Genomic DNA, 23,603 nt, shown 5'->3' with positions numbered 1-23,603 from the left:
TTTTTAGTGAAAAGTAATTAGCCAATTAGCCAATTCGATATTGTTTATTATTACAATAATATTTTAATTGGAATTGATTGACGCGTAAAGTAACTAAACTAATTCCTTCCTAAGACGAGTGTAATCCTATTTTATCGTGGGAATGGTATTATTTAAAAGTTATTGACAACATGGTGTGAACCACTCGGTCGTTGTATACGATATATACAGTAACGGGAGCGGTGGCCAAGTGGTAAAGCTTTTTGCAGCTCAACACAGATATCATGGGTTTGAGCCCTACCATAGTCACGACCATATTTTCTCATATGAATCCAGTACAGGTTATTTCCAAGAAGCCGACTCTAAAGTGATGAAAATAAGCTGCAAGAACTTGTTTCGCCATCGATTTGAAAAAACAATGAACTAAAATAACTATACGGTATAATGAAATATTTGCAGTGGAACCCGATGGTGGGCGTGGCTCGACTTTTTACTAAATACTGATTATGTCCATTTATAGTGACGTAAATAATTCATAATAATGCAGACAATGCTTGCTAATAATATTGTTAATCTCACAAAAGTCGTGACAGGGAGGAAAACGATTTTGTATGGGCAAGTCTAATCACGTTTTGTCCTTATGAAGGATTGTCATTTTCAAAGTCAACTAAGCAAAACAAATGATATTATATTGATATATGCTTAAGCCCTAAATCATTGTTGTTTGTCCAGGACTTTGAGCTTCAGATTACATGCGACTTTTGTTGAATTCCAACATTACGCAAAGATAATGTTGCTTTATTTTTTTCGCTTATCTTTTCTTTATGGTCATGTCTAGTGACTCTTACAGCCTTCGTTTTAGTTTTGTTCAGTCGAGAAAACTTGGAGAATGTAAAAATGCATTCATATCAAATATCAAACATGTAGCATATCAAATAATACACATTGTGTTAATATAGATAATAATTACTATTTTTTGTAGAAAGAATATTCAGTTAAATGGAGAGAACAGAATTGTTTCTTAATCAATCTTTATAAAAGCTCCACTAAAGTTAAAAAGCTTAAAACATAAAATCTTACATATATGAATGTGGGCAGTTAAAAACAGAAAACTTTGAGAAAAGAAATGATAAAAAAGTACAATGTATACTAATTAAATTGAAAATTTACTGCAACTTTTAGCCTTATTCGAGTTAAAAGCGTTTCAACCCTTTTCATTTAGGTTATTTTGCACAGTAAAAAAATCTTCTGAGAAAAAAGAGAAAGCGAATGAACTGAAATTTTGCGCGCAAGTTATTGGTATTGAATAATATAAAAATCTCGAGATAAAATTTCCAGTCTCATCATGTAAAAAAAATTCTCAGGGGAGTTTCTTTAAGATTATACTCGTACTCATATCGTACTATTAGCACTTCTTAGCACTCATTTTCTTCTATTCAAAAACTGTTTATTAGAAGATCTGAAGATACAAATAAATTTGTCATAATTTTATTACATTGATCTGAAATTTATCCTTTTATGTATTTAGTTACTATGATTTGAATTTTGTACATGTATATCATGTTTGAAAAATAAATTAGAAAAAAGATTAAACTCGATTATACACTTACCATCTCTTATATCTTTACGTTTTGTTTGTGTAAATACAGTCACTCCGAATTCAATGAACACGTGCGCTGCTTGAATTAAGTACGACCAGTTGGTTAAATAGATGAAATATTCCCCATCCAGGCCAAGATTGTAATGAATATCTAAACACAGCATAACTGTGTAGAATAACATCCAAAACACAACCCAGAATATATAAAAGTTTGGTCTGAACCACTGAAATACAGAAGAAAAAAAGACATTGTCATTATTATATTATACGAGTAAAACATTTCCCCGCTGGATGGCCGGTTTTTGATGGCCCTGCGTGACTGAACATTGTCTCGAGGACTACGTTCCATGAACGTCGTTCTGCCGTGTTGACCTTTGTATACATATTCTTTTATTTGTGATAGTTTTAATTACAGCGAAACTATTCAGTAATATTTCATTATTTTATAATTTATATAAATTCTGCTTTAAATGGGATGTTGTCAGACGAAGAAAAATAACGTAGAAATCTGAAATAAATTATATACATGTATATCGCAGCTTTCTTGTAAAGATCAAATCATATCTATTTTTGTGATGTGTCACTTTATCTGAGAAGGTAACTGTGAATTCGATGTTAATACAACATAGTGCAATAGCGATATACAATGTATAATATATTAATTTATGTTTTGACGCTCAAATATTTATAATGTAACAAGCATTAGCTTACTGTATAACGGACATTTACAAAAATACCCAAGATTCAAATGTTACGAATGTTGTTTGATAAATTATTACATGAAGAAATATTACGGATTATTTGGCTTACCCTCCCTAGCACCGACTTTAGTGGCTTCACATTTTGAAAACTTGCATGATCCGAGTAAATATGTAAATGCACGAGAAAGACCATTTATTTACATGTCTCTATACAAGGCCGTCGTCGATGGTCCGGCCGGTCCGGCCTTGGCCGGACCAATATTTTGACCAAAAATGAGTAAAAAAAAAACAACAACAAAAAAACACGCATCGCTGATTAGCAATTTGACACTTAACTGGCCCCTTATGCAATACACGGTTACATACAAACAACATGACGCGAAGAAATAACTGGGCACTATTAATTGGCCAGGTATATGTAGGGGTCCTCCGAAGATAAGTGTGAAGTTAATTGACATCGACGTGGCTTCGGACAGTTCACCGTATATACATGTATACATATATGCATTATGAATATATTAAACTAGTATGCCTGAATTGATAACATTTTATTGATTGTACACGGCAACCGTTCAAAAGTCATATTTTTATCACATATCCGTGCCGTTTTTGCGACTCCGTGCATATATTTTGACGTCATTTGCGTTATACACACTAAATGTTAGCGTTTTTCTATGGGCGTCAATGAAAAATGGTTCTTTTTCACTTTTTACTTATATTTGGTAAGTGATAAACAGAATATTAAATTCGTGTAAGCTCATTACTGAATTTATTGAAATCTTTGAATAAATTATTATACTCGCCAGAGGCTCGCATAATATATTTTCATTCAACTCCTGAAATAAATTCAGTAATAAACTCATTCAATTTACTCTATTACATAATTAAAGTGCAAGACGTGTTCCGGCCTAAGTATTTAAGTATTTTGAAGCAATCGATCTTGCCATGGCCAGTGTTAAAGAGAGATTTGACCAACCGAGATATCGCGTACTTAGAACGTGGAGGATTTACTTATTTAGGCCGCACAACCTTTGAAGACCGCGTTCACTAGAAAACTTGGTTCTGTTTGTGATTTCTATGGCAACGATATTTACCGAGAGATCTTAGAGGTGCAGCTTCAGCTGCTACGTTCACATTTTGACAAATCAGAAAATAGTACTGTTACTCTACCTGACGCTTTGAAATTTGTGTCAAAACAGTCGGTGCTAGAACGAGCACTGTTCTCTGAGGTCGTTGTGTTGTTAAAGATTTTGTTAGTTGCCTGCTACTAATGCTACCAGTGAAAGGACATTCTCGGCGCTCAGAAGAATAAAGACATACCTATAACATGTTCTAGCGACAGGATATAAATTGTGCCAAATATACGGGAAAACGCCCCTGAGACCATCCTAGAATAAAAAAAATTCCGGGGGAGCATGCCCCCGTACCCCCCTAGATTCTACCTAAAACCTACCAAATTGGCCGCACCAATCACAAAATCGTGACGACGGGCCTGCATACTAATGAAAACTAATGCAAAGGAATATCAGGTGGCGTGAGAAAATACTAATACGTCACTACAGGTGCACGCTTTTCACGTACATAGACAATACTACGATATTGCAAATATTTACAACCGCTAAGAAAGGCTATAAATATTAAATCGTTCGTTACTAAGATAGTCAGGGAGCAATATATGAAAATGAGGAAGAACTTGAATTCATTTGGATTTAACTTAGAAAATCGTTAGGCCTGTCTTGTTCTAGCTATTAGTCTTAAAGTGTTCAATAATAGAACGTGCTAAAAATACAATATTTTTAAAGAAGATCAAAATTTTCTGTTGATAATAATTCCTTAAATTTCAACACGTTTGGTCTACTGAAAAAGTAAGTTGGGATGTATCGCTTTCTTTGCAAACAGAAAAAAGGACACACTAACATATAGTGAAATTCATCACCGACTTCATTTAACATACAAAGATTGCATTTACGCGCTTCATATGGAAGATGTGAGTTGCGCCACCTTCCTATTTCAACAGGTAATTTATGATTTCCTGTTCTAAAATGGAAAAGAGTGAACCTTAGATTATTTGGTAGTATATTTAGATATGCTTCAAATGATATATCATTTTTAAATAGCCTATAGTTTATACCTTTAGATGAATTTTCAAGCTGACTGTGCCATTTTTGTACGAATTGATCAATTAATACCCTTTTTACATGCTTAAAGTATTGGTTAATAAGAGCGAGTTTTGATATGTCCAAATATATGTATGGCCCGTTTGGTTTAATATGTTTTTTATGTGGTTTAACCACTTGTAGTTAACAGTAGAGTTCAGCATATGATTATAACAGATGTGAGATATTTTCGTTGTATTACTTGATAATAGTTTACTCCAAAAATGAATCATTCTCGATTTGATTACAATTTCAAGTGGATATCGTCCAAGTTCACCATATAACATGTAAAGTGGGGTGCTCTTTTTACTTTTAGTAATTTTTCTAAGGAAATCGGTATGTATTCTTTCAATCATGTCTAGATTTTCGTGACCCCAGACCTCGCAATTATATGTCAATATTGGAAGAATCGTTTGATCGAATAGTTTTAATTGAATATCAAGTGGCAAATCCAAATTGAAGATTCGCGTATACAGAAGGTGCATTGCTTTATTTGCCTGACTTGCAATCAGTTTACGGGCATTTAGAAAACTACCCGATGAAGAAAAGAGAATACCTAAATACTTATAATCTTTAACTATTTCAATATTTAAACCTCCTAAATAAAATTTTAAAGTTTTCTGGTTTATTAGTTCCAAACACAATAATCTTAGTTTTAGAAAATATTCACGGTCATTTTCCATTCTAAACAGTACAGATTAAAATCATTAATTAAATTTTGAAAAAACAGATTCGTTTTCACTTATAATGACAGTGTCGTCGGCATATAATAATACAAACAATTTTAAATATGTAAGGACATTGTCGTCAATGTTTTCAATATCAATGCCTTGATTATTGCGAGACAAATGTTCTTCTAGGTCATTAAGGTATATAGAAAATAAAATTGGGGACAAATTTTCCCCTTGACGGACCCCACAGTAACTCTTGAAAAATGGAGAAATACTATTGTTAATAGATACACAAGATTTAATGTCCTGGTACATATTATATATAATTTGTAATAGTTTGCCATTAATACCCGTTTTAAGCAATTTTCCCCAGAGGCCTATACGCCATATTTTATCAAAAGCGGCTGAAAAATCAATAAATGAACAAAACAGTTTTTTCTTTTTTGCTTTAAGTTTATCAATGAGAAATTTTAAGGTGAACACATGATCGGTTGTTGAATACTTTTGCCTAAATCCGGCTTGGTTCTCGTTTAAAATGTTATTGCTGGTTAAATACTTATTTATTCTTTCATTTAATACCGCCGTAAAAATTTTACCTAAGCAACTAAGTAAAGTTATTGGCCTATAATTCATAGGGTCACGTGACGAACCTTTCTTTTTATATAACGGGACGATAGTACCGATTAGCCAACAATCAGGTAGTATTCCCGAATCAAAAATTTTGTTAAAATCAAAGCACTGAATGTACTGATGGGGAGGCTATGAGAGAATGTTTCAGACTTATAGTTTCTTTTCTTTTTGCTTAAAATATGCTACCAAAATAAAAAGATATGCACATTGCGCTATTTATCCTTACTGTTGTGTTCAACCATTCATATATATGGTTAATGAGGTTGACTATTCATTTTGTTAATATTCCAGAACATTTAATTAAGGTCTACATTCGGACTGTTAATCATGCAAATTTTGAAAAACCTAAACTGTCAATAATAAATGACATACCAGCAAGTATGACGACTGTTCATTATCAGATAACAATAACATTTTACAACTGACGGTTCCTTATCAAAATATTCTAGGACTGTTCATCATAAATATTTTATGTCATTTAATATTATTGAATGATAATAACAACTGCACGTGATGCAACATTTTTATTGAACATAAAAATTATACACGTTTAGATGTACCATAATTGAGATCAATAAGATACTGTCTTGTGATGAGTATTAACATTCATGCTCTACGGACAGAAGGTTGTCTTCTTCAGAAGCAAATCTCGAATAAAATCACGTTTCAGAAAATTAATCCCATTTCATTACTGACGGCGTCGGATAATATTAAAGCTAAATATTTCTTGAAAAAATACATCTCTGCAAAGCTTATTCAAAACTGAATCAACCTAAGTGAAAATTGATCAGGAAGTTATATCTCCTTTTTTTACCGCCAACACTCAACACTCAACCAACTTATGGTAGTTAATCGATAGATTCTACGTGTATTTTTAAACCTCACTAGCTTGAAATATATACTGCGGAAAATCTGTTGTTAACAGGGTGTGCGGTTATTACGTAGGGTTTTCCCTGTCGACCATTTCCCGCAAATAGATGAGAACATCGAAGCCGTCAGTGCTATGAATGGTGTTATAAATGGCGTGTTTTGGAAGTTTTTGTTGAAACTACTCCAAATACCTCCAGAGGCGTGCACGTCGCGGAGAAGGCACACGGAAGGTCATAGTCAAGTCATCATAAGTACCAGAGGTGATTGGTTGACCTGTGGTGACTTACTCTGGAGGTTTGGCGCTAATAGATGCCGTTTTTGTTGTCGTCAGTCAGAAAGTTGATGCCTTGACGGTATTGTCGTCTCCTTTACCACCAAAGAACGAAGAATGGGCTTCCAGGAAGAATCTGCTTGAAAAAGACGTCCCAGATGCTATAATCTCGGACATATGGTTATTCCGGCGCCGAGTATAAATAAACTTAAAACACACACACTTTTGTTGAAAACAAAACAACATCACATTTTCTGTAGTAATTTTTCAAGTGTTGTAAAATGAATAAGAAATTCCTCTTATGCCGCCCATTATTTTTAGAACACAACCATAAAAGTTCTTTTTTTTTTATTTTTCAAATAAACATTTATCACTTCAGCGCGAGCAAATATCGGTTTCAAATTAAAGTTTCGTAAGATATGTTAATGACTTCCCGATGCTCGACTGTAAGTAATTTGTATATGTATGCGTTTTTTTTTGTTTTTTTTTTTAATTAAAGCTTCTTATTCTTTAATATTTTTTATGTATCTCATAATCTGTATTGAAAATTTGAATTTTATTACAAATGGACTATCAAATTATGATGTATGCCCTAGAATTGAATAAACTTTCTAATTACACAATACGGGGTCATACTGATCTTTGCGTCTTTCTCTGAAATACTTATTTCCTTGTTAAAACATATTTGACCACATATTTCTGTCAATTAACTGTTCACTTTACTTCCGATTTTGTTGTACGGAAACACATGTTTCTATTTGTGTTTTCTAATCAATTCGAATCTATAATCAGTTTAATGGGATCACCACCGGGTAAACGACTGCTAGGTACTTTGGTCATGTTTTTTTACCACAAATATTTGAATGTTTCTATTGGGATTAAAATGAGCATAGTTAACTAAACAACTGTTTGTATAAATTCCTGACCTGTCTAATTCTAATTATGAGATTAGTGAATATATAAGACTTTCACTACAAAATATTCCTAAACAAAAGAGCACATGTTTAAATTTATTCCTATACAAATAAAAGATCAGAGTAGGGATCTGTCAATTACCAAAGATACTTTTATGTTAAAAGTTTGATTAATGAATTATGTAAGATGAAAATATAAGTATTGCTTTTTTTTATTTTGCTAATGTAAACTGTAATATTGTGCTGGGATTTTGTCGGAGGTCCTTAGGGGTTTTGTAGTTAAATAGTTTTTTTTCGGCGATAATGGTTAAAGAATAAAATGTTTTTAAACTATATGTTCATCACCATCAGTGAATTTTTAGTTAAATGTATGCAAAATATTTACTAAACAGCTATATGATTTAGCGGTTTATGAGCGTTTTCCGCGTACAGCCTCCTGGGGTGTACAAATAAGTTAGTTTTCCTTAGTTATCTATATACTATAACATGTCTCTGATGTAAGCGACAGTTTACAATTATTTGTCTTTAAAAAATATTAAGGACTATTGATAGTTTATAACAACAAAAGCACATGCATGATATTGAGAATACGTACGACCGAATACGTAGTTGCAACGTTCTAGTTAATGACCCGTCATAAACAGTTGGTCGCTGCGTAGTAATTGGAAAATTGTTATCAAAAATAATAAAGAATATTTGCCACTGAATTAAAGCATTTACTTATAAATTTTCATTTATGCTTTTTGTTAAAAAAATATGGATAAAGTTATTATTTTGAAGGGTTTTCATACCAGAACTATTTAATACAGACGTACGTAATATGCCTAAACCTGATTACCGCGGCAGTATGACGTCACGGAGTAGTGATTTAAACAAAAATCAAGAATTTTTCAGAGAATTATTATCTTTACAAATTGCAGATATGAAATTAAAGAATGAAAATATTTTCATATTGTAAATGTCTGTGATGAGTGATGAGTCAGCTTAGAAAAAATCAAGGTACTATTTTTTAACCTGATTACCGTGGCAGTATGACGTCACGGAGTAGTGATTTAAACAAAAATCAAGAATTTTTCAGAGAATTATTATCTTTACAAATTGCAGATATGAAATTAAAGAATGAAAATATTTTCATATTGTAAATGTCTGTGATGAGTGATGAGTCAGCTTAGAAAAAATCAAGGTACTATTTTTTGACCTGATTACCGCGGCAGTAAGATTTGACAGACAGTTATTAACATTGGGTCGGCATAGCCTCCCCAAAAATCGCACAAAATGGGAACCATAAACTCTTTTGTACTTTTAAGGTATTCATTATATATAAAATCCTGAGGAGATGCTGCCTTTGAATTATTACTTTTATCAATCATTATTATTATTTCTTCCTTTGAGATTTTACAGTTCAAAAATTCGTTTTGATTTAAATTGGCGTCTGGCATGTCAAAGTTATCACTGTCATCATAATTTTTATCCGAATTTACCGATTTAAAATAATTATAAAATGTTTCGACGTCGGGTGAGTTTTCTGGTGTTGAATTTGCGTTTAAATTATTTAGAATTTTCCAGAAATCTCTTGGGCGTCTAGAATGCAATTCTCTAAGTTTTCGCTCATTTCTTGTTTTATGCTTACATGTATATGTATTTATTGTCTGTTTATAGTGTTTACTTGCGCGGTTCAATTCACACCTGTATTGGTCGTTTTTATGAATGAAATACTTTCTACGTGCGATATGATATCGCCGTCTCGCTTTATTGCATTGAGGCCCAAACCATGGTTTTGTAAAAGAAGAGTTACGCATTGTTTTTGTACATGTATATTGTTTTCGTGAAAAGGTATCCTTAGCTGAATTGTTAAATAATATGCCAATATCATCTGCGATTTCATTTATTTCTGATTTCGTGATATTTATAGTCAACCGTTTTATTTTTGCATTTATTTCTGCTAATGTGCTTTTGCTTAGATTTTCTATAAACTCGATTTTTTTATCATTTTCCCATTTAGGAGGCCTTAAGTTTGACATACTTGTTTTATTGGTTTCGGCAGTAAAGTCTTGATTTTTGACGGACAATGTCAGTGATAATGCTAGTACAGAATGGCCATCAGAAAATAAATTGTCTACATCAAGAACTTGAAAATTAGAAAAAAGACTAAAACAATTGTGCGAAAAAACAACGTAGTCAATAACGGAAGTTCCTCTAAAAGTGCATTTACCAACAACCTTATCTTCACACATACGACCGTTTGCAATAAAAAGATTATTACTTTTACACAGTTCTAAAAATCTTAAACCAGTAGCATTCGTTTTGTTATCAGAAGAGTTTCTTTTCGCTTGGAAATTATTTTCTTCTAAATATTCAATACAGTTTAAATTCACTGAGAAAAGACTCATCTAAATCAAAAAATGTTGTTAAAAAGTTATCAAAGCTTACATAATCAGGTAAAGATGCTGTGTGACCATTAACATCAACCGATGAGAATATACAATATTTATACAAAGAACATTTATCAGAAACATCATTTTCAAATTGAAAAAATCATCGTCATTAAAAAAACGAGAGATTGTAGTGGAGGTACATAGACGGCTCCTAATATCAAGTGCTCTTGTTTATCAAAAATGATGCAATCAATTTTTATCCATAAAACATAATCACTATTGGATTCTAGCACTTCAACATTTAAAGAAATACAGTCTTTAACAAAAATACCGAGCCCTCCTGATTTCCTATAGTATCCTTTAGACCTAGGTTTAGAATAAAATTTATATCCTGGTACATTTATAACATCATAGATATCAAGTTTTGACTCTTGAACACAAAAAATGTCATAGCTTCTCACTAAATCTAAAAAATCAGGATAATTACATCTTTGTTTAAGACCACAAACATTCAGACTACCAATATTTAAATCTTTATGCATGTAAAACTTTCAGATGTATGCTTAGAATAGCCTTCACAATGAGATATAAAATCTTCCGAGATATTCGGGCTATAAGCTATATCTTCAGTGTTCCTTTTATCAAAGTCAGATAAGACGTGTGGCTTATAATGTTCACAAATTTTGAATTTTGACGTGCTAGGTAAATTTATACATTTTGCACATAAATAAATAACATTATTCTCGAATGTGACACTTTCATAGTCTTCAGATGTTAAAAAAGTACTTGCTTGTACATGTTCGATAGTCTCTGTCTCTGCCCCCGGCACGTGCTAACTAGTACGACCTTTATTGTTATTCACGTATCTGCTTGATTTAATCCGATTAACGTCCGTAGAATTGGAACCATCAGATGCGGAAACATTTTTTCGAAACGAAGGGCCTTTGCCTCGCGGAGACTTATTCATAAAAAGACTGCCCCGCTCTTTTTATGAAGTGAACGTTTCGTGGATATTTACAAAATTCCGTTTGAATTCATGCGTTGTTTATTGTTAATGTGAAATAATTTTTTTATATTAAAAGGAATTATTGCAACATTCATTTGTTGACTCATTTATACCAGTGGTTGGGCATAATGTCACTTTAAGAAATTATTATTGTATTTATTTTAAAACGTCTCCAAATAAACAACAAAATATATAGCAATGAATCGAATGTGTTGGCGCGTGCACATGTATTTAATCAATTATTCTAGGTTTCCGAAAGTAATTATTTAAATTTATATATTTTCGAGAAATTAATTGATTGTAAAAGATTTTATATATACTGTAAATCAGATAGCATATATTTTGACGTCATTTGCGTTATACACACTAAATGTTAGCGTTTTTCTATGGGCGTCAATGAAAAATGGTTCTTTTTCACTTTTTACTTATATTTGGTAAGTGATAAACAGAATATTAAATTCGTGTAAGCTCATTACTGAATTTATTGAAATCTTTGAATAAATTATTATACTCGCCAGAGGCTCGCATAATATATTTTCATTCAACTCCTGAAATAAATTCAGTAATAAACTCATTCAATTTACTCTATTACATAATTAAAGTGCAAGACGTGTTCCGGCCTAAGTATTTAAGTATTTTGAAGCAATCGATCTTGCCATGGCCAGTGTTAAAGAGAGATTTGACCAACCGAGATATCGCGTACTTAGAACGTGGAGGATTTACTTATTTAGGCCGCACAACCTTTGAAGACCGCGTTCACTAGAAAACTTGGTTTGTTTGTGATTTCTATGGCAACGATATTTACCGAGAGATCTTAGAGGTGCAGCTTCAGCTGCTACGTTCACATTTTGACAAATCAGAAAATAGTACTGTTACTCTACCTGACGCTTTGAAATTTGTGTCAAAACAGTCGGTGCTAGAACGAGCACTGTTCTCTGAGGTCGTTGTGTTGTTAAAGATTTTGTTAGTTGCCTGCTACTAATGCTACCAGTGAAAGGACATTCTCGGCGCTCAGAAGAATAAAGACATACCTATAACATGTTCTAGCGACAGGATATAAATTGTGCCAAATATACGGGAAAACGCCCCTGAGACCATCCTAGAATAAAAAAAATTCCGGGGGAGCATGCCCCCGTACCCCCTAGATTCTACCTAAAACCTACCAAATTGGCCGCACCAATCACAAAATCGTGACGACGGGCCTGCTATATGTATATGTTTCATAAGCAAAACAATTATCATTTCTTTTGTTTGTATATTTACCTGAGATTTAACAAATAGAGATGGGTTTTCATGATGAAGTCCAAATCTTTTTGCTCTAAATTCTTCTCGCAATTCCTTACATCCACTACAATCCTTCATTGTTAAGTTTCTGCTATCATGAAATAATATGTAAAAGCAGTTATAAACTTAGTACGATGGTGAAACACTCCCTTTAAAATATTGCATTTCCTTTATATTTGCGTTCCAGTTTTCACTTTTTTTTATGTCAACATGCGAGTGGTGCAAATGCAATGTTAGCTAATAGGCTTTAAGTGTATAATTCCAATATGCAAATATTGCGATACACACGAATAGCACGTTTTATTTATATAAAATTCGAAAGATCACTTCTAGATGTTGACACACGTTTCGGAGGATGTGAAGTAAATGAACATGAATCAGGTAATAATATATTACTCCTTCATAGAGACCACATATCTAACACTTCTGAATTGTTCCAGTATTTTAGTATTGTTATTGGTATGAAATAACTCCTACTCAAACAGCTAGGACAATATCTCTTGCCACCTTAAAGATTGGTGCAATAAACTTATTAAATACGATCGCCACCATATATATGCAAACAGGTCATAAACTATAGACATCGCCTTTTTACATTTCACTCTACAAAATCACTTGTATAATAATTTACAATATTTTCATAGTGTTTTATTGCTCTATAGATTTATTTAGGGGGCGTACTATATGCAATGTATATAAAAAGTCCAGGGTTTATTCTAATCGGATTTGCAAATCTCTAATTACAAATGTGTCGGTATTAACTCGTTTAATTTGTCTTCTTATTTAAAGGTGCAGTAGTATGCAAATAATGAAACACAACAGTTATTGACCTCTGGAGAGTTGAAGAAAAAGTAAAGCTAGTAAAAATATAAATGAGTCCAAAGATAAGATTCATAGTTGATAGTAGTGGCATTAGTCTTCTTTTGCCTCTTATAAAGAATATGGCATTCAATGACGTTGTTTATATTCTAAAGATTAAACTTTTCATTTGTAACTGATAATATACGATGCCAATTTGTCAGGTGTCAATAATGTTGTTTTGTTTTTTATCAGTTCCATTCATCCACAAAAAATATTAGAGTACAAATGGTACAAAAGTTCGTAAAGAAATAAATACTGTTTAGCAGCTTTATCTAGATAAATGTAGTCAAACAAACTTTTGAACACGTCAAGTTAAAAAAATAAAAGAAAAAAGATAAAACAGTGCTTTAGCACTTGTAAGAAAAAACTTTAGCACAGGCCTGCCGTATAGAAGTCTGAAAAGAAATTAACCTGTTTATCGTCAGCGCCAAAAAAGTACAACTGTATCAAATGACCGAATTTTTATAAGGTACTAGTATATTGTATTTGTAATTAGTACATTTGTATATTCTTAAATTGGCATACATTAGTCTCAGATGATATCAGCTGAATATAAATATTTGAGACTTTAATAAGTAAAATATCTTTGCACACAATTTCGTGGTCTATCCATTGGCTGTAGGTTATGAGTGCCTTCCTGCGCACCGTTCACTCAGTTTGAAGTAACAGTAGTGTATTCAATTAGATGCTATACGTGTATAAGGGAGCGTTGGTTACAAGTAAATGCGCACCATATAAGTTCAACGCTTATTATGAAATTCTGACAATTAGTAAACAAGAACCAGATATAAATGAAAACAAATTCGAACTTAAAATAAAACAGAAAACAAAAAAGGATAACATACATTTGTAGGTAACATTAAAGAGTATTTAAATCTTACGAAGTTTATAAATCCCATCTTCTTTAAATGAATTCCCTTAAAATTATGAAATCCAGCATTCGTATGTTTGTAAGAACAGAATTATAATCATCAGTTTTGATATGGTACCCCAGGTTAAATGAAATATGATATGCATAATGTTTTATATCATTGCTACTATACATGTATGCATGTATAAAATAGATATAAATAGAGTGTTTTGTTATAAAATGTCATTAACGTATGGACATTTGTGTTGATAAATGTTTGATCATCTAAACTAGCAAATTCTTAAATCTTCATACATTTTATAAGTATTATGTCGCAACGTTATTTCTTGAATAATCCGTCAACTTGAAAATCGTTTAATCTTAAACACTTGTAGAACATTTTGCTAATGAGTTTAAAATAGAAATACCACTTTTCTCTATACATTTTTAATCATTTGTCACAAAACGCTATTATTGGTCTAAACAGATACATGTACCGTTATTTTATATTTGATGATGACCTTTGTTTGAACAATGATGCGTGGCATTTTATTTAACTTAGCCCCATGTATAGTTTCAATTTGGGTACCATATTTAGTTGTAATTGGTTTAAATATGAATTCTCAAATAATATCAAAATGTCAATAGAATTTACACGATCTATTAATGTTGCAACTTGCATAAACCTATTGCTTGTCCAAGTGGTTGTGAACAAAATACATGTATAACAGTTACTTTGGTACAATGATTCAAATGGAAAATTTCTTATTTGATGATTTTTTCTGCGTTTAACGGTTTGCGCATTTACATGTGTATATTAAGAGCATGAGTACTGCGTACTGCATTAAATCCTTAAAAATGACTTCTTCAAATTAGATGCCCATTGTGATTTGGAGTAAATGTTTAGAGTGATTGTTTTTAATTATTTTTAAAAGATAATGGATAGAAACAGTACAATAAAATAAAATAAAAAAATAAACCTTATTAAATACTTTATAGCTTTGACATTTACTCTTAATTAAATATGACATTAACTTTGCCAAACTTTTTCAATTTTATATTTACTTTTCAAAATATTTTTTAAATATGAAATTAACAGAACCAAATACTTTTATATAAGAAATTAATACATCCTAATACTTTAAAGGTATGGCAATAACTTTTCGAAACAATTTTAAAATATGAAATTAACTTGTTTAAGCACTTTTTAGATATCAAATTAACTTATTAAAAAATCAAATATGAGATTTCACTTTTCCAAATATCTAATACATGAAATTAACAGAACCAAACACTTTTTATATATGAAATTAAAATATTCTTACTCTTTATAGATATGACATTAAGTTACATGAAACCAACTGAAACCAACACTTTGAATATATAACATATTCAAACAATTGATCAAGGCATTTTGGGACTACCATTCGGATATGGAATTTACTTCAGTGCATTCGTCTTCCTCGTATCCTGTTATTTCTTCTTTTATATAAACAAAAAATAATAATATCAATGAGACATGTATATTAGTCCCTTATACGGTTCTATAAATGGTACATCGAGTAGAAAGATTTGAGATTGGTAGAGTACGGACTGGTATGTAAATAACTCAAAACACTTCACTAGTCTGTTTTTATACACAAGTTAAACAATAGCAATAATATCTCCATGTGGTCGTTCTTTTCAAACTTGCTTTTTATTTTGGACACACACATTTTTGTATTTGGGGACCATTCACCGCATTTCACGAAATGGTACTTTAACTTGTCTTATTGAATATTTCATGACTACCGCCATAATTAAGAACACATCTACGATTGAAAATATAACTATTTTATGTTAAAGCCGGTGCTAGGGGCGTGGACAGTAGCTTGAAATTAACACTTCCATCCATGAATTAACAAGATCAATCAAACCAAGCCTGCAACATTTTCAGTTTTGCAGTTTGGGGCGTTCTTTAGATAATCAGTTTTTCTCTTTTTTACTTTAGCTTTTTCTTTACAGGAATAATGTTTTCTTTAATACAACGTTGTCTCATGAATGCATAGTTACCGAGATGTTGATGATGGTCAGCTTCCCACGTGTCATCACTAATATAGTTTTGATGTTTGCACATCAGTCAACATTCATTACTATCTGTTTTTAATAGTTGCATTTAAATGGTTTATTACAGTATGATTGGTAAGTTATTTTACCTTGTCAGCGCCATGATCCCTAAATTATCTTAAAGGGAATGTTTATATAATTGGATCCCATCGGGTAATAAAAACATAGGAATAGTTACTAGTAATGTGTAATACTTGATTCCCTATTCAAGAGCTTTGTTGGTAAATGAAGCGCACTTATCTTGCACAATTTAGCTTTAGTTCTTGGGAGAACAAATATTAAACTTATATTGGCTTTCAACGGCTTCTGTAAAACATGACATTGGTCAATTTTAACTGGAGAATTGATTTCCCGTTCGGCGCACTTTGTATTGCTCGAATAGTTACATGTACAGCATATATTTGAATTGACGGCAAATCACATATGTCTATTCATAAAGAAAATATCTAATTTTTCTATAGATTTTCTTTATGAATTTTACAGAAGGTAAATAATGAAAAGAAATTAATATGAGTGTGCTATTCTTATCACTGTCGTTGATTTTCTAGAGTTGTTTCCACATTCTGTCTGTGGACTAATGAATAAAGTTTTGTTGTTTTGTTGTTTTTTGTTGTTTTGTTTTTCCGAGTCGGCTTCCTAAAACTAGCTATTACTCATGCCATTTTAGAAAACCTAGTAGGGCTAGAACCCATGAGCTTTAAGATGATAAACAACTCTACTGTAGGAGCAGTAGTCCAGTAGTAGGACGCGCGCTTAGGGATCGAGAGGTCCCGGGTTCGAACCCCACCAGGGGCACTGCTAATTTCCTTGAGCAAATTTACCTGCGATTGCTTCACTTCACCCAGGTGTAAATGGGTACTTACCTGCGAGGGTGGTATAATTCCGTTGCGCCAAAGTGTCGGCTGCACTAAGCGGAGTTAAAAGACTCCCCAGGGAGATTGATAAATAGATACCAGAAGCCCGATGACCAGGGGTAGTAGCTGTAAAGTCGGTGAACGTGCGTATGCATGAAACTTAGACTATAAAATATAATTACGTAACTCCCTATGTTTCGTAAAATTTGAACATTTGAATGCAAATTTTCGTATGTATCAATAAATTTACAATGTATTTAAAAGCATTACTATCATTTGTCACGTTGCTATATACCCTAATGATCGATCTTATCATATTCATTTGAAAACATATTCATATTATGTCAACAACAATAACTTTTCAAATATATGTAACAATTTACAAATTTGAATGTGACTGATACTTAGATTTTATATAGAAATTTGAAAAAAAAATGTGTATTTAGAGCTAGAGCAGTATTGTATACTATTTATTTATTATTTTACATATTTTATCTTTTATGAGTTACGAAGTTTTGACCAGTAACAATTTAAACAAAACATTTGTACAAAATTATTATAAATAAATGATCGAAGCGAATTTGATTCTTTCGTTCTTGTTGGTATTTAAAACGCGTTAGCTTAATAAAATTGAAATCTCGGATAATCTCGCTATAAACGTTCTTTCTAAATTTCGCCAACATGGGTAAGCGGCTCCACACGTGGTGGTTAAAATATAACTTACTATTTAAATATTCATTGTATTATTATCATAACGAATATGTAATAGAATAGCCAATACCACTATAAACATGATTCCGCAGCATTGAGATGTTTTGATGTCTGTTTTATGCTGTTTATGGTTCTCGACTTGACATGCATGTTCCAAAATGATTTTCATTTGAACTCAACTAATTTTAATGTGAGTTTTAGTTGTTTGTATTACTTAGAAATACAAAAATCTTCCCATGTATTAATTACAAAAGTTAACTATGAGCTATGTTTATTGTTATTGTCAGAAAATTAATCTTCATTTTAACTTGTAGACAACTCTTGGCATCTTAAATATCCAAATATTCTTGAATGATTTCAGGTAAGCCTCACGGTATTAGAACTGCCCGTAAGTTTGTCAATCATAGACGCGAGCAGAAATGGCATGACAAAACATACAAAAAGGCTCATTTGCCTTCCAGATGGGTGAAACCCTTCCAGGGATCTTCCCACGCTAAAGGCATTGTTCTTGAAAAAGTGTAAGTTTATATTTTTGTGACACTTTTTAGAATACATATTCATATTTGTAGCATGACTGTCTGTTTTGTAGGAAATGTCTTTTAACTATTACGAGCACTATAGCATCATTGTCGTCAATTTGAAGACACTGTTATTCTTTAAGAATTTGGTAGATAAACATTTCCCATAAGTATATAGTAACCATAGAAAAGCTTCAAATTTATTCCGGTACCACTAAAATACGCAACGGAGATTTTTTGGCGCAACGGGCGCAACGGAGATATTTTTTTAGAAAAACCGGTACAACGCCTTTTTTTTTAAAGTCAATGTGCTATATTTAAGCATCTTAAATGATTGTTTATAACTATTTAGTGAGTAAGTTTTAAAATATTTCATAAATTGTAAATGTTTAATTGCACTGAAGGGTCATATGCCTGGAGAAATGGAAATTTTATGGCGCAACGGAGATATTTTTTTCAGAAAAACCAACACAACGCCTTTTTTTAAAGTCAATGTGCTATATTTAAGCATCTAAAATGATTGTTTAGCACTATAAAGTAAGTATGATTTCAAATGTTTCATAAATTGTTTATGTATACACTGAAGGATTATATGCCTGGCGAAATGGAAATTTCATGGCGCAACGGAGATAATTTGGGAAAATCGGCACAACGTTTGTACTATTGTACTATTATATGAAATTAATTAACACCAATGTTATTTGAATAAATAAATCAAAGAAAAGATTTAAAAACCTTAATCGTATATCAAATAATCAAAGAGCTGCAATATTGATGTTGTAAAGGATTGTGTGCCGGCGAAATGGACATTTTGTCTGCGCAACGGAGATTTTTTTTTTTTTTTTGGCGCAACGGAATTTAAAAAGAAAACAATGTTTGTCCGAATTAAGTAGTAATATGAATTTAAAAAAAAAGATTTAAAAGCCTTAGTCGTATATCAAATAATCAAAGAGCTGCAATGTTGATGTTTTAAAGGATTGTGTGCCGGCGAAATGGACATTTTGTCTGCGCAACGGAGATTATTTTTTTTTTGGCTCAACGGAATCAATGTTTGTCCGAATTAAGTAGTAATATGAAGAAGTAAATCATTAAAGATATTAACTGACGTGGTGTAATAAATGTCTGTTTTATTAATTTAGAAATGGAATTAAATACGGTTTTATCGTTATGGCTGACACTGAAAGACATGTATGATTCTTACAATCTGTTTCATTTTTTCCCGTTCAATTCGTTATTTTTACGAAAAGTACCGTAATAGCTTTTCTATACATAATTTTCAGAATTTTACTTGAAGAATACGAAAAGTCCGTAAAGCATACCCTGTTGACTTTCTAATGTAATCTTAACAATAAATTACCAAATTTCAAGAAAACGTTAATTAATGGCTTTACTGGCTGCACAAAGAAATACGATTGATTCCGTCATGGCTGATATTCGAATGATTGTAATATTTAATGCATTTTTAAAATTAAAAATAGTAACTATATAAACTATTTATTGTTTGATGTAATTATTAAAATAGTAAAACGACATGCATGTAGAATTTGCTTAGACTTTCCATTTTAAAACATAAAATAATTAAATTGAACGTTACTTATAACAATTCCTTCCCAATCAGAAAACCCCGTTAATCAAATGCAGCTACTGTTTATTTAGCGAAACGACAGCAATTTGGTGATTGGCAGAATGTTTATCACGGGTGTTTAAGTACCGATCATTAAATTACCAATGACACGTGGTTGATGTTATTGGACAAGCGTTTTCACACCATTTAGATAATGTAATTAAGAGGAAACATGTATTGACTTTAAGGTATTAAATATTTTTTTATAACTTATTATTGTCGAAAATATTGCTTTTGAAATTATTATGCCAATATTTCACTCAAACTATGAAAAATTGTGTATATGAAATGTGCATGAGACGTAATAAAACATTTTGGAGCCTGAATCCGCCACTGATAACGGTCAAGTTTTCTTTTACAAATGTTTAAAATTATTAAACACCCGTGCCATACTGGTGCACGATACGTTGCTAATTGCTTACAATGCTCGCGTAATTGATTACCGTTTGTCAATATCACAATTATGAAATATTTGGATTGCTTTTGATGAAATAAACAATTTATACACAACAAACAATTATTGAAAAGGTACACAATGATTAATGAAAGATAATAAATTAATAAATAATAATCCCCGTTGTGCCGAAATGTGTCCATTTCGCCGTAATTTAAATATCTTTTACAATATCCTATTTCAACATTTTCTAAAATAAAGGAAAGTAAATCATTTTTAAAAGACTGTTACTTATTATTCTCAAATTCTTAAGTTATGTTCAAACATAAGAACTAACCGTTATGCAAATCTTCATTTTCCATTGCGCCGAAATTATGTACATTTCGCCGTCCATTTAGAATCTGATATATTCAGTATTCTACCTGATAAAATCAAACTTATACAGTATATGTAAAAATTATGTATAAAATATCAACAATACCAACTTATATGATTATTTTATGTTTTGGACATAAAAAATAGTACACACTTTTGAAAATAAAATCTCCGTTTCGCAATAATCCATCGGCGCAACGGAGTTTATGAAAGGTATAACAACAATACAATGAATGTTTATAATAAAAAAAATACTGAACATTGATTCTGTAATATCAACATATTACTTTATTTAGTATATACTAATGCAAATTCAATTAAAAATTATGTATAGAAAAGCTATTACAGTACTTTTCGTAAAAATAACGAATTGAACGGGGAAAAATGAAACAGATAGTAAAATCTATACTTGTCTTCCAATGTCAGCCGTAACGATAAAAACGTATTTCATTCTATTTTTAAATGAATAAAACAGACATTTATTACACCACTTCAGTAATTCAGTTAATATCTTTAATGATTTACTTCTTCATATTACTACTTAATTCGGACAAACATTGTTTTCTTTTTAAATTCCGTTGCGCCCAAAAAAAAAAAAAAAAAATCTCCGTTGCGCAGACAAAATGTCCATTTCGCCGGCGCACAATCCTTTACAACATCAATATTGATTATTTGATATGCGATTAAGGTTTTTAAATCTTTTCTTTGATTTTTTATTCAAATAACATTGGTGTTAATTAATTTCATATAATAGTACAATAGTATTTGTGCCGATTTTCCCAAATTATCTCCGTTGCGCCATGAAATTTCCATTTCGTCAGGCATATTATAATTCTTCAGTGTATACATATACAATTTATGAAACATTTGAAATCATACTTACTTTATAGTGCTAAACAATCATTTTAGATGCTTAAATATAGCATATTGACTTAAAAAAAGGCGTTGTGTCGGTTTTTCTAAAAAAAAATATCTCCGTTGCGCCATGAAATTTCCATTTCGCCAGGCATATGACCCTTCAGTGCAATTAAACATTTACAATTTATGAAATATTTTAAAAGTTACTTACTAAATAGTTATAAACAATCATTTTAGATGCTTAAATATAGCACATTGACTTTAAAAAAAGGCGTTGTGCCGGTTTTTCTAAAAAAATATCTCCGTTGCGCCCGTTGCGTCCGTTGCGCCAAAAAATCTCCGTTGCGTATTTTAGTGGTACCCAATTTATTCTATTTTTGGATGCAAATTATCATGTATTTTATTTTAGATAGTAATTAAATTATGAAATGTTTTTGTTTCAGTGGAGTAGAAGCTAAGCAGCCTAACTCTGCCATCAGAAAGTGTGTGAGAGTACAATTGATCAAGAATGGAAAAAAGATCACGGCATTCGTACCTAATGACGGTTGCCTCAACTTTATTGAAGTAGGTTTAGCTGTATAACAATTGACTAAATAGGACAATTCCTAATGTATCTGAGCATTCTGAAATTATTCTTTTTCCCACCTGTTCTGGGCTTGAAGAATATAACATACATAGAAAGTCTTAACCTCTAATTTGTTTGAAACTTACTTGCATAGTGATAATGCAGTGTTAGTAATGTATTTTCAACTTCATTATAAGTTTGTTAAATAATATCAATGAGGCAAATTTTATTCCAACAATGCAGTGTTAGTAATGTTTTTCAAATACATTCTAACTTTGTTAAAACATATCAATGAGGCCAACAGTAATATAGCATATAGTCACTCTGGCATCAAGTTTTGACATTGTAACATAGGGTTATGCATTTACTTAACCTTTATGTTGCTAGAAATGCAAGTGCAGTCTGGCCATTCTCTGTTACATTGTTTACGGAGTGAATACATTTAAATATTTATTGTCATGTCCCCCGTGATGGAGAATGATTAATGGGAGCTTAGGCCCCGTGTTCAAGAAGGAAAGATCAGAATCAAGTGATCCTGATTTTACTTTCTTTGTTTTATATAACCAATAATGATAGTATTTTGCTAGAATTAAATGGTACATATTCAAAATGTAAATAACAATATATTTATTTTAAAATTCCATTTATAAACATGCTATTTCAAGTCCTGTTTTATCATGTTAAAATTTAATATTTATTCTCTGAGGACAAACAATAGAGAATATTTGAGTTTTTAGATTTGATACTTATCTTTAAGTCTTTGTGAGCACGGGGCCTGAGGTTTTGACAAAGTTCGAACTTTGGATATTCCTGAAAATTTCTTGTTATATTTGATTTTGTCAATACCAATATGATGGCATCACCAATTTTGCATTTCAGGAAAACGATGAGGTGTTGGTTGCTGGTTTTGGTAGAAAAGGTCACGCTGTAGGAGATATTCCCGGTGTCCGTTTCAAGATTGTCAAGGTCGCTAACGTTTCACTGTGGGCTCTTTTCAGAGGAAAGAAGGAACGACCAAGGTCTTAAGCTGTAACAATTGCTTAGTAAACCCTTTGTACAAAGAAATTCGTCTTTGTTGTTATTTAAATGATTTATTTGCTTAAGATTTTTAAGGTGGCTCCAATAAAATAATTCTGGGGCATAGTCATTTAAAGACTTATATTGCCACTGTTTTGTCCAGGCCTTCAAATGTGTATGCCCAAACAATTTCAGATAAGAAAGCACATTTTAGACTAACTGTCCATTGCTTAGACATTTGGCATATAGCACTGTTTAGTGGGCCTCAACTAAAATACAGGGGTGTGGACAGACCAGAATTGCAGACCCATATTATTTTGTGTATAAAATCTTGTACACAGAACCATACCATAATATGATGTTATTTCATTTTTCTCCCTGGCAAATAAACAATCGTGTTTGCAAATTTACTG

General features: G+C 31.6%; 2 protein-coding genes across 2 annotated transcripts; one reads left to right on the top strand and one right to left on the bottom strand.

Moving 5' to 3' along the window:
• Positions 1-1,589: 1,589 nt before the first annotated feature.
• LOC132722130 (uncharacterized) lies at positions 1,590-13,001 on the bottom strand (the record flags this gene model as incomplete). Its single annotated transcript, XM_060706563.1, has 2 exons — positions 12,437-13,001; positions 1,590-1,803 (listed from the first exon to the last, which is right to left on the bottom strand). Coding segments are annotated over exons 1-2 (313 nt in total), but the record flags the coding sequence as incomplete, so codon positions are not given.
• A 4,717-nt stretch (positions 13,002-17,718) lies between these two features.
• LOC132722131 (small ribosomal subunit protein uS12-like) lies at positions 17,719-23,238 on the top strand. Its single transcript, XM_060706564.1, has 4 exons — positions 17,719-17,813; positions 18,201-18,357; positions 22,052-22,172; positions 23,053-23,238. Exons 1-4 carry the CDS (start codon positions 17,810-17,812, stop codon positions 23,197-23,199), a joined length of 429 nt encoding a protein of 142 aa, XP_060562547.1. The 5' UTR covers positions 17,719-17,809; the 3' UTR covers positions 23,200-23,238.
• The last annotated feature ends 365 nt before the right edge of the window (positions 23,239-23,603 follow it).

Source organism: Ruditapes philippinarum, unplaced genomic scaffold, assembly GCF_026571515.1.
Source record: "Ruditapes philippinarum isolate M1 unplaced genomic scaffold, ASM2657151v2 ctg13321_1_1_1_1, whole genome shotgun sequence".
Classification (NCBI taxonomy): domain Eukaryota; kingdom Metazoa; phylum Mollusca; class Bivalvia; order Venerida; family Veneridae; genus Ruditapes; species Ruditapes philippinarum.
Note: the sequence above shows the minus strand (reverse complement) of the source record. Positions and strands in the feature narration are given on the sequence as shown.